We start from the raw sequence: 12,903 nt of genomic DNA, 5'->3' as shown, positions 1-12,903 counted from the left end.
CCCTCACAACCTAAGAGTCATCTGGACTCCTCACTATCTTTCATCCTCCATATCCAAGCTGTTGCCAACGCCTGTTGATTTTACTTTTGCACCATCTCTCAAATATGCCCCCTTCTCACTCTAGTGCAGCACACTCACATCTGGATTATTGCAATAACCTGTTGCAGATTCTGTCTGCCTTAAGTCTCTATTCCATCCTCCATTCAGCCACTAAAATGATTTTCCTAAAATGCAGGTCCAATTATGTCATGCCGCCCTACCTCCCCCACTCAATAAACTCCAGTGGCCCATCACCTGCAGCAGCAGATACAAAATGATCTGTTTAGAATTCATAGCCCTTCATAAACTAGCCCACTCCCACCTTTCCTGTTTTCTTACACCTTACTCCCAAAGTACTTTTTGATCCAGTGACACTGACCTCCTGGCTGATCCAGGATTAAGACATTCTACCTCTAGGCTCTAGGCATTTTCTCTGGTTGTCCTCTATGCCTGAAATGCTCATTCTTCCTATCCAACTACTGATCTCCCTGGATTCCTTTATTTATTTATTTTTAAGAAGCAATGGGGGTTAAATAACTTGCCCAGAGTCACATAGCTAGTCGGTGTCTGAGATTGAATTTGAACTCAGGTCCTCCTGATTCCAAGGCCAGTGCTCTCCACTGTGCCACCTAGCTACACCTTCTCTGGCTTCCTTTAAATTCCAATTAAAACTCTCCCATTAGTTTGTAATCTCCTTGAGGGCAGGGACTATCTTTTGCCTCTTTTTGTATCCCCACTATTTAGCACCATCCCTGGAATTTAATAGGTGCTTTAAAAATGTTTACTGATTGCTGATCTGTAAAAAGAGGACTTTAGATTAGATGATCTCTAAAGTCATTTCTGGTTCTATATCTATGGTTTATGATGTGATTTCACCCCCATATTTTATGCAATCCAATAAAGTTAATTATTTTGATAAGCACTGGGAACATGATGCAGGTTGGTATTATTGAAAAGAGCATTGGATTTAGAGGCAAAAGATGGATTAAAATACCATCTATACCACTAATTATCTGTGGGAACTTGGGTAAAATACTTCAACTCCCTGGGCCTTAGTTTCTTTATATTTAAAATAAAGGGTTGGTTTTTTTTTCTTTTTAAATTGGAGGAGTGGGAGGGAAAGGAAATAAATGGTTATTCATGACAGCTTAGCACAGGGCCTGTGCTAGTGTAGGTACTTAGTAGTTGCTTGTTGACTTGACTGAGAAAAGAAGAGGGGAGGAAAGGAAGAGAGAAGGGGGGGGGTTGTACTAGATGACCTCTGAGAGGCCTTGTAGCTCTAGTTCTATGCTCTGTACCCGTATATCACCAGAGAAGAGGGCCAGTCATGGAGGGGAAATGAACACTTAGTATAAGGACAGGCCAAGTGCTGCCTTAATAAGCCATGAAATATTAAAAGAACCAGATAGTGTTTAAAGTTTACAAGATAACTTTACATAAGCTATATCATTTAGTCTTCCCAAAAACCCTGGGAGGCAGGTGCTGTTATTATTTCCATTTTATAGATGAGGAAATTGAGTTGCCCAGGGTCAAGACAGTCCAGAGCTCTCTCCACTGGGCCACCTTTGTTGTACAGTTGTATTCAACTCTTTGTGACCCCACTTGGGGTTTTCTTGGCAAAGATATTGGATACCGGTTTGCCATTTCTTTCTCTAGCTTATTTTACAGATGAGGAAACTGATGCAAACAGAACTAAATGACTTGTCCAGAGTCATACTGCTAGTAAGTATCTGAGGCTGGAATTGATCTCAGGAGGATGATTCTTCCTAACTTCCAGACCTGGTACTCTATCCACTGTACCACCTAGCTGCCCTTGCCCAATAATAACTAACATTTATATTGCTGTTTAAGGTTTACAGAGCACTTTGCTTATTTTCCTCAGTACTCAAAATAGCCCATTTCCAGATGAGGAAACCGAGGCTAAAAGAGGTTCTTCAGTGATAGTGACATTTATTAAGCACCAACTACATATCACACATTGTATTAACTGCTAGGGATACAAACATACGTAAAACATAGTCCCTGCCCTCAATGATCTCACAAATTAATGAAGGAGAAAGCACACAAATGACTATGTAAAAATAAGCTATATGCAGGATAAGCTAGAAATAATCAACAGAGGAAAGGCACTGGAATTAAGAGGGATGGGAAAAGGCTTTCCTGTGGAAGGTGAGATTTTAGATGAGACTTGAAAAAACCCAGAGAAGAGGGGCAGCTAGGTGGCATAGTAGATAGAGCACCAGCCCTGGATTCAGGAGGATCTGAGTTCAAATCTGGCCTCAGACACATAACACTTACTAGCTGTGTGACCCTGGGCAAGTCACTTAACCCCATTGCCTAGCCAAAAAAAAAAAAAGAAGAAGAAGACAAGAAGTCAAGATGAGGAGAAAGAGCCTTCCTGGTTTGGGGTACAGCCAGTGAAAAAGCCTGGAGTCTAGAGATAGAATTTTTTGTGCAAGGAACATTAAGAGACCAGTGTCATTGGATCCAAGAGTACGTGGGGATATGTAAGGCATAGGAAGACTGGAAAGGTGGAGGAGGAATGCTAGGTTGTGAAGGGTTTGAAAGACAGATTTTAGATTTGATCCTGGAGGTAATAGGGAACCTCTATACTTTATTGACTAGAGAGATGACATGGTCAAATCTGATCTTTAGGAAGATCACTTTGACAACTGAGTGGAGGATGAACTAGAGTGGGGAGAGAGTGGCGAGAGCAACCAGCCAGTTATTACAATAGTCCAGGTGTGAGGTGATGAGGGAATGAACCAGGGTAGTGGCAGGGTCAGGGGAGAGAAGAGGGCACATTGAGAGATACAGCAAAGGCAAATCAAAAGGTGATATTCATAGGGAAATTTAGAGAGTGTATTATCTCCCTTGTGCTTCAGGGCACTGTGGAATATCCGGAAGGTGAGGTAGGAGAATTTTTAACAACAAAGGAATGAGACTGGGAGAAAGGTATCATTTGTTCTCCCTGAGACCTGTCTACACACACACACTGGGACCCCTGAGAATTGGGCATCCAGAAGATGCCACATAATCACCACAGTGGTAACTGAACTTGGATCCCTAGAAAGGTTCAGGGCAAATGTTACCCAAAGGGACCTGTGGTACCAGAAGGAGTGTAGGAACTGATGTTGGAAACCTGTATGTCCAGGTAGGCAGAAATCCTTTTCTAAAATTAATGAAAAAGAGAATGACTTGGCATATTCTCCCACAGTCAACTTTTAAAAGTATTGAAGTCTGTGAACTCTCTTTCCCTTTCACCTATTCTGCTCCCCTCCCCAATACCAAATGGAAAATAATAATTCAGGTTTTTCTTCCTTCCTCTTTTTTCTTTCTTTCTTTCTTTCTTTCCCTTCAATTAAACCTGAGTTCAATGACATTAGCTTCTCTGTTCCATAATTATTGCTAAGAATCATTTCTTATATCATAATAATAATCCATTACAATTATAATACGACAGCTTGTTTAGCTATTCACCCAATGGTGGCATCCCCTTGATTTCCACAAAAAAGAGCTGATATAAATATCTTTATACAAATAGGTTCTTTTCCCTTTTCTTTGATCTCTTTGGGATATAGACCTAGTGGTGGTATTGCTGGGTCACAGGGTCAGCATGGTTTTAGAACCCTTTGGGCATAATTCCACATTGTTTTCCAGAATGGTTGAACTAGTTCACAACTCCACCAACAATGCATTAGTGTCCCAATTTTTCTATATTCTGTCCAGCATTTGTTATTTTCCTTTTCTGTCATATTAGCCAATATAATAGGTGTGAGGTAGTCTCTCAGAGTTTGCATTTCTCTAATCAAGTCATTTAGAGCATTTTTCATGTGATTATTAATACTTTTGATTTGTTCTTTTAAAAACTGCCTGTTCAAATCCTTTGACCATTTATTAATTGAGGAATGGTTCTTATTTTGTATCAGTTGGGTCAGTCTCCTAGATATTTGAGAAATGAGACCTTTAACAATGCTTAGATTCCAAATGAAGATACCAACAAAAGGATGAGTGTGTATATCATTAGAGACTTTAATTCCACCTAGGGCCTTTCTCATAACAGATACTGGCAGCAGAGAGACAAGAGAGAATTTATTAAAACACAAAACTGAAAGAAGTCAATTAGAGCTGCCTATTTTTCCAGGGACTTATTGGCCATTGAATAAGCAAGAGAATGTGGCTCATGTCTGAGTATCTCATAGACACCAACCCCTACTCCAACACCATTCCCCTTCTCAGTTACTTTATAAATGTTGTTTTAAATTAAGGCTGAAGAATGGTGTGGTTTTTTTTCCTTGCTATTATTTGTTTATATGAGGAGGTGAAAATTAAAGACCAGTTTGAAGGACAGGCTCTTCCTTCCTCTCTGTCCTTCCTCACCCCAGCTCCTAGAAGCCCTTGAGTCTGGGCTCCAGATTCTGCATCCTTAGCCCAAGGGATCCACCTACTTCTGGTATTATTCCCCCAACTCCTTAAAGAGGGCAGAGACTAGTTTGGACTAGCCCTTAGAAGTAAGAGTGGGTGGGTCCCACATGTTGATTTAAAAGGAAGAGAGCATGGGCTTGCTTCCCTACAGGAAGCAGTACACTGAACCTGTCAGGATGTCTACAGATGAAGAAACCCACAGCTAAGCACTAGAACCTGGTAATTGAACCTGTGAGCTCCTGTAACCCGATCGTCTGGACTGCTGAGTTTTCTTGGCTTGGGGTTCAATTCCTTCAATTCTCCACTGCTATCTCTGCCCAGGACTCCACTTCAGCTCAGACCCTCCACACGGCATTTGCACTCATGGGCAAGGTGTGTGCTGTGATCTACCCATCCTCAAACCCCTACCCCTCAGTCTTGGGTTGGCAGAGGAGAAAAAGGGACTAAGGTGGCAAAGCGGTGTCCATATAGATGCCCACACCACCTTAAGGACACTGCCTGCCTTTACTTGGAAAGACCTGACAAGTCCCAGGGCCTGGAAAAGGAAGGGGGGCAGGCAATGGGGTTTGGAGGGATTCTACAGAGTAGAGAAAGCAAAGAATAAGGGACTGAAATCTATTCATTACAATCCCTCTGTCCTCGGGTTTTATTAGTTTCTTCAGAGGGGAAGAGGTCTATCCTCACATCAATTTTATGAATTCAACTGTCTACAAAAAATTTATGGAAACTCCAGGCTGCGTGTGAATCTATGAGCCCAGATCTGTTGTGGGAAAGAGAGAGGAAAAGAATAAATTTATCTTGGAATTTGACATTGGGGAAGAGCTGAAAGAGAAGGGTAGAACCATAGTCTTAGGAAGTTTCCTTCTGTTTTAGCTTTTTCAGCCCATGTCATTCAAACTTCAACCCCTTTTCCCCAGAAAGGGGGATTTACTCCTTGGGTTTGGGAGTGGAGAGCGAGTGAAGTCTTGGTTTCTAGGCTGGAATTGTTTTTTAGCCAAAGGAAAGTAACTGAGGGATCTGAGGCTTCTTAATCAAATGAGATAGTATTTGTAAAGCTTGCAGAGTGCATGACCCATCGTAGGTGCCTAAAAAATGCATGTTTTCTTTCCCTTCATTGGAATGCCTGTTCCTTCTGGCTACTCTGAAACTGAATCACCCTGACAAAACTTTTGGGAACCCAATCATCCGTTTAAAAGAAGTTTTGCTTAGCCTGCCTGCCTGTGTGTGTTGGTCTAGTGCCTTTATTAAGGAGTAGCAAAGAAATCCTAAGCTCTTTTCTAAGAGGAGGGAAGAAAAGCAAAGTGGTCTTTGGGGTTAAGGGAAGGGGAAGATTACTTTTCCATCCATACTCCAGATATCAACTGTGCTCCATTTATCTTTCCCACTCTTAATCAAAGAGATTTTTACAGACCCATCACCTTGACTTCAAAGATTCCAGTTCCACAAAAAAAAATTTTCAACTGACGCCTGTTCTTCCCCATTTCAGGAAAAATCAGAAATTTACTCTATTGAGGTCAATGGAACAAAAGACATTGAAACAACAGACACTGAAACATCAGGAAAGGGTGATGGCAAAGGAAAGTGGAAGAAGGAACGCTTGAGAAACCACAAGGACAAGCAGAAAGAACTCAAGAAAGACCTTGATCTGGTTAGTTATCCTAAGCTGATTGGGAGCACCTTGGCCAAGTTTCTCCTATTTTTTTTTTCATGGCACTTTTGCTCTGCCAAGGGAAAAGATGGCTTAGAGCTGAAATTGATTTTTAACAATCTAGAAAATTTTGTAGATGAGGAAACTGAGGCACAGAGACTATCTCACTAGTATTAATTAGTAGAATCAGGATGCAAATATCTATCCAGACTCCAAATAAAATTCAGTGCTATTCCCAATTAATTATACTGAATTGTCCATAGGACCCAAGGCCTGCTTGGATCTGCCCCTTTTAGATACTTCTTGCAAAAGAAAAATCCATTGTCTGGCTCAGTAGATAAAGCACCAGCCCTGAAGGCAGGATGTAATCCTGGGCAAGTCACTTAATCCCCATTGCCTCCTCCCACCTCTGCAAAAAATGTACCTCAGTAACTTTAAAAATCAATTTATTTTTTAAAAAATGCACTTGAGTGGCTGAATGAAGTAGTGGGATATAGTGCTGGGCCTGGAATGAGGAAGACTTGAGTTCAAATTTGGCCATAGAAACTCACTAGCTCTATGACTGGTGAGCAAGTCACTTAACTTGTGTTTGCCTCAGTTTCCTCATTAGCAAAATGAGGATAATATCCCCAACATCCAGGGTTGTTGTGAGGATCAAATGAGATAATTGTATAGTGTTTAGGAGTTATCATTATATCCAATATAATAACATAAGCACATAACACCACGGGCTATATAAATGGTAGCTATTGTTAATGTTGGCTATCAAATTTGTTCCACGTTAACATTCAGCTGACATAATCTTTGCCTGGAGGCCATCTTTACCAGGTTTCTGTAGTACCAGGAAGACTCCATAATGTACAACTCAAAGATTGTATTATCCTTATCAGAAAGATCATTGACACATAGTTTTGCTCTAATTAGGCAAAAGACTAATACACAACTCTTCTTATTTTACCTTATTTTAAATGGGAACAATTCCTGAGGGTAGGATGAGGAAGGGTGTACTTAACGTCTTGGGTGGAAAATTTCCAGTGTGAAAATACTTCTAATCTTTGCAGATGATTCGGTAGTTAACTAAAATTTAAGCTGCCTGGGGCACTAAGAGTGTAACTGACTCAGCCCAAGATCAAATTATACAGCCATTAGGTGTCTGAAGCAAGACTTGAACCTAGGTCATCCATGACCTCCAAGGCCTCTTCCTGTTCTGGGATTCTATGACCTGCATCCAGCTTTGTCCCATTGTTCCAATGGCAGATGAGAAATACAGTCACTAAATTTAAGCAACTTCTCATTCACATGACTCTTTCTCTTTTTTTTCCTCTTGAATTTTAGGATGACCATAAACTCAGCACTAAGGAATTAGAAGAGAAGTATGGAACAAATATCATCCAAGTAAGTCATTGAGAGGATGAAGGACCAACATCTGGGATTTGCTCCTCTGTCTTTAGGGGGTGAGGAAAAGTGGGAAAGACCTTTAGTGTCAGAAATTCATTTTTGCAACTTAAGAGTTAGGTTAGTGTCCCAATTGTCTTTGTTTAGGTGCTTGATAAGAAAAGTTACCTGGTTCTCCATGATGTCCCTTGACTGGGACATAGACTTGGTCATCAGTCCCTTTGGAAGGGATCCCTGAATGATGGGAAGGATGTAATGCCTCTGGTAAAGAACTAAACTTTATCTAAGTTACTTAAACAAGAGTTATTCCTGTCCTTGTGTTTAAGGGGATTTGTGAGAGGAAAGAAGGATGTGAGTTCTCTTTGCTTGATTGAAAGAGCAGCACCATCAATAAGTATAGCACCATGGAACAGCAGGCTTGGAACCCTTCAGTGAATCTGAGAGTGGTTATGCCATATATAACTAAAAGATGAGAACAATCAAGTTTTTCTTCCACCAAAAAAGAAAAATGATACTACTTTCTACAGTGCATCTCAATTAAGATAGAACTTCATAACATGCAATGTCTTGACTTGAGGTGGATTTTTTGTTGTTATTGTTGTTTTTTAAGCACCATGTATTCTTGCTCCCAGGCTAGGGTGACAAGGTAATGCTTCACAGAGTAGGTGAAATGTGAGTGAGGTCTTGAAGGATGGAGAGGATTTCATGGCTAGGCAATACCCTATCTAGGGTGGATATAGAGTAAAGGACTGGCTTAGCAACACCAGAGGTTGCATAATAAGATTTTTTTCTGAGTAAGAACTGTTTTTATTTTAGCCTTGGTTATCACTGAAAAATCATAGATTTCAAGTTAGGAAAAAAAAACAAACCTCAGAGGCATTCTAGCCCAACATATTATTTTTATAAAAGAGAAGACTGAGGACCAAGAAGATTAAAAGTTGCCCAAGGTCACAAGATGATATCAGAAGCAAGATTTGAATCTAGGTCCTCTGACTCCAGGGCTACAACTATCTTGTTTTGATCTCTTCTGTAAATCCTCACTCTTCACCAAAGGAAAGATATTTCTTCCTCTTTATATGGGCACATAGGATAGCTCTTTGGGAAATCTAAATTCGTCTTTCCTTTGCTCTGAAAAAAATAGAAACTAAAAGGTAAAAGCTAAAAGACACCTAGTAGCTTCACAAAGCCAAGATTTCCACTCCAAATACAGGCATCCCTCTAACCCCCACCAAAAATGAAATAAAACCTTCCCAAAAAACCCCACCTCCTAGAATTCTCCATCCACAAGGCTAAAAATGTCCAGCGATTCTTTTTTTTTTATTAATTTATTTTTAGTTTTCAACTAATTTAGTAAATGGAGCATTTAGGAAAGCCTTTAGGAGATTCATAGGGCCTAGCAACAAAAATATGCTATTTTTTTTTTTTTTTGCTTTTTGGTGACACAATGGGGGTTAAGTGACTTGCACAGGGTCACACAGCTAGTAAGTATCAAGTGTCTGAGACCCGATTTGAACTCGGGTCCTCCTGACTCCAAGACCAAAGCTTTATCCACTGCGCCACCTAGCTGCCCCTTCCATATGCTTTTGAGTTTTAAATTTTTCTTCCCCTCCCTCCCCACCTCCTTCCCCAAAACACATGGAATCTGATATAGGTTCTACATATACATTCCTATTAAACATATTTTCACATTAGTCATGTTGTAAGGAAGAATTAGAACAAATAAGAGGAACCACAAGAAAGAGAAAACAAAACAGAAGGAAAAAAATAGCAAATAGTATGCTTCAATCTGCATTCAAACTCCATAGATCTTTCTCTGGATGTGGATAGCATTTTCCATCATGAGACTTTGGGAGATGTCCTAGATCCTTGCATTGCTGAGAAGGGCTAAGTCTATCAAAGTTAGTCATTGCACAGATGTGACTTACTGTGTACACCATTCTCCTGGTTCTGCTTACTTCACTCAGCATCAGTCCATACAAGTCTTTCCAGGATTTTCTGAAGTCCACCTGCTCATCATTTCTTAAAGCACAATAGTATTCCATTACATTCATACAACTTGTTCAGCCATTCCCCAATTGATGGGCATCCCCTCAATTTCCAATTCTTGGCCACCACAAAAAGAGCTGCTATAAATATTTTTGTACATGTGGGTGCTTTTTCCATTTGTATGACCTCTTTGGGAGATAGCCCTAGAAGTGCTATTGCTGGGTCAAAGGGTTTGCACATTTTTTATAGCCCTTTGGGCATAGTTCCAAACTGCTCTCCAAAATGGTTGGATCAGTTCACAACTCCACCAACAATGCATTAATGTTCCAATTTCCCCACATCTTCTCCAACATTTATCATTTTCCTGTTTTGTCATGTTGTCCAATCTGATAGGTGTGATGTGGTATCCCAGTTGTTTTGATTTGCATTTCTCTAATCAATAGTGATTTAGAACATTTTTTCATATGACTATAGATGGCTTTAATTTCTTCATCTGAAAACTGCCTGTTCATATCCTTTGACCATTTATCAATCGAGGAATGACTTGTATCCTTATAAATTTGACTTAGTTCTCTATATATTTTAGAAATGGGGCCCTTATCAGAGACACTGGTTGTAAAAATTTTTTCCCAGTTTTCTGTTTCCCTCCTAATCTTGGTTGCATTGGCTTTGTTTGTGCAAAAACTTTTCAATTTAATGTAGTCAAAATTATCTATTTTGCATTTCATAATGTTCTCTATCTCCTGTTTGGTCATAAATTCTTCTGTTTTCCATAAATCTGACAGGTAAACTATTCCTTGCTCTCCCAGTTTGCTTATAATATCAGCCTTTCTATCTAAATCATATACCTATTTTGACTTTATTTTCATATATGGTATGAGATTTTGGTCTATGCCTAGTTTTGCCATACTCTTCCAGTTTTCCCAGCAGTTTCTTGTCAAACAGTGAGCTCTTATCCCAGAAGCCGGGATCTTTCAGTTTATCAAATAGTAGACTACTCTACTCATTGACTACTGTGTCTTGTGTACCTAAGCTATTCCACTGATCCAGCTGTCTATTTCTTAGCCAGTACCAAGTACTTTTGATGATTGCTGCTTTATAATTCATTTTAAGATCTGGAACAGCTAGGCCACCTTCCCTAGCATTTCTTTTCATTAGTTCCCTTGATATTCTGGATCTTTTGTTCTTCCAAATGAATCTTGTTATTTTTTCTAGCTCTATAAAATAATTTTTTTGGTAGTTTGATTGGTATTGTACTGAATGAGTAAATTAGCTTAGGTAGAATTGTCACTTTTATTATGTTAGCTCAGCGTACCCATGAGCAGCTAATGTTTTTCCAATTATTTAGATCTGACTTTGTGTGAAAAGTGTTTTGTAATTGTGCTCATCAGTCATTCTTTAACATTTATTTTTCCTGCCTTTGTCTTTGCAGGGTCTCACTAGCAGAAGAGCTTCTGAGATCTTGGCTCAGAATGGCCCCAACGTCCTTACTCCACCCAAAGAAACTCCAGAAATCATCAAATTCCTCAAACAAATGGTGGGTGGATTCTCCAGCCTTTTGTGGGCAGGAGCTGTCCTGTGTTTCATTGCATATCTGATTGAGTTTTCAAAGGACAAGTCTGCTTCCATGGACAATGTAAGTACCTAAAAGGCTTCCTGCAATGGTTTTTGTCATTGCCATCTTTATCATAGAAGGGATACCAGGGATACCTTGGACTGACAGTCAAGGAAACAGGGAATTCAATCCTGATTCTGCCAGGGAATCACTCTTGAATGGGGTCATGTTACTAGACTTTTCCAGGCTGCAGTTGCTACATCTGTAAGATAGGAGGTAAGGGTGGAGATGTCCTGAGGGCTGCTGTTTCTATGCCATGGAGATGAAACAGGAAAGCATCATGGGTTCCTAAGGAAAAAAGGAATCAATATGCAGCATCCTTAGGCTCTAACCTCCTCTTAAGGCCTACTTTCTCATTTCCTAATTTAGTAAGTGAAGCATTTAGGAAAGCCTTTAGTAGATTAATAGGGCCTAGTAACCAAAATGTATGAAATGATTCCCCACTGACCTATATGACAAATACTTGGGCATCTACTTTGAGTGCTGGTAGATTCTCACCCTACTAGGCACCTGGTTCATTTTGGGTACAGCTTCTCTGATGTAGGTACCTTTTCCTGTTCTTGAAGTTCTGTTTAGGTGTTGTGCTCATCGTGGTGGTCATCCTCACTGGGATCTTTGCTTATTATCAAGAGGCAAAGAGCACCAACATCATTGCCAGTTTCACTAAAATGATTCCTCGGGTAAGGAGCTCAAAACTCCCTTGAGCCGTGTCATGGCAAACACTATTTATTGCTGCTTCTAAATCTTCATATAGTTCTGCCTGCTTTGTTGTTCATTCACTCATAGAGTGCCTCCTGAGAAGTTCAAACAACAACTTTTAATGAGCTTTTTACTAGGACAGAGAGTGACCATATCTACCTGGGAGGATGAGTCAGTGTTCATTCTGTCCCTTTTCTCTTCCAAATTCTTTGCCTGCATGCACTGATATTGCCACCAGAAGGCTGGCAGAATGGCTTAACCCAATGCCCTTCCCATTGCATAGAATGGTCTTCCTATGGCAAGTTTTCTATATTATGTTCAAAACTGACCATTTTCCTCCACAATGGCCAAAGGAATTGCCAACCTTAATTGGGGGAGGGGAAAGGGAGTTGGCTCCCTTCTTTGTATAAAGAAAGGAAGAATCCAGGTCATCACTGGTACAATTATGAGACAGCATGGCATCAAAGATAGGACACTAGACTTGAAGTCAGGAAAATTTGGCTGCCTCAGATACTTCCTAGCTGCATGACCTTAGGGCAGTCACTGAACTTTCTCTGGGCCTCTGTGTTCTCACCTTGTAATATGAGGGTATTAAACCCGTTGTCCCCTAACTGAAGAACTGTCAGATTCCTTACAGTTCTAAATCTAAGATCCTGGATTTTAACTGTTTTCACTGTTTGATCTAACGTTCTTCCTATGCTTTAAAGCTAGCATCAATTCCTGCAGGCAGCTGTTGGTCTCTCTCTCTGTCAAGTCTACAATCCACCCTAAATCTTCTCAATGTTTTCTGGTCCCCCTGTGCACTATAGCACTTAAAGACCTTCAGGGCCTAAGAGAAACACTTACTGCTCTACTTACAGCCAGGTGACAAAGAGTTTTGGACTTGGAGCCAAGAAAGCCTGAATTCAAATCCTGCCTCAAACACTAGTTTGTGACCCTGGACAAGTCATTTAACCTCTCTTAGAATTGGTTTCCTCATCTGGAAAACAATACTAGCAGCTACCTCTTAGGGTTGTTGTGAGGATCAAATGAGATAACATGGGTAAAGGTCTTAAAGCATTATCTAAATGCTACTTACTAGTCTTGCTGTAGCTAA

The 12,903-nt window shown here is 40.2% G+C and overlaps 1 protein-coding gene across 2 annotated transcripts in view; it reads left to right on the top strand.

Annotated features, from left to right (window-relative positions):
• The first annotated feature begins 2,418 nt into the window (after positions 1–2,418).
• The window catches only part of LOC114022744 (potassium-transporting ATPase alpha chain 2-like), a 29,203-nt gene continuing 18,718 nt past the window's right edge, over positions 2,419–12,903 (top strand). Inside the window, exons 1-5 of one of the 2 annotated variants that reach the window (XM_027835135.1) lie at positions 2,419–2,440; positions 5,961–6,112; positions 7,448–7,507; positions 10,926–11,129; positions 11,675–11,788. In XM_027835135.1, the coding sequence (XP_027690936.1) occupies positions 2,419–2,440; positions 5,961–6,112; positions 7,448–7,507; positions 10,926–11,129; positions 11,675–11,788 (552 nt within the window). Of the gene's footprint in view, positions 2,441–4,827; positions 4,837–5,950; positions 6,113–7,447; positions 7,508–10,925; positions 11,130–11,674; positions 11,789–12,903 lie in introns of those variants that run through there. The other variant, XM_027835136.1, reaches the window with a different exon arrangement.

Source organism: Vombatus ursinus, unplaced genomic scaffold (genome assembly GCF_900497805.2).
Source record: "Vombatus ursinus unplaced genomic scaffold, bare-nosed wombat genome assembly UNPS02014813.1, whole genome shotgun sequence".
Lineage (NCBI taxonomy): Eukaryota > Metazoa > Chordata > Mammalia > Diprotodontia > Vombatidae > Vombatus > Vombatus ursinus.
This window is presented reverse-complemented; position numbering and strand designations above follow the sequence as displayed.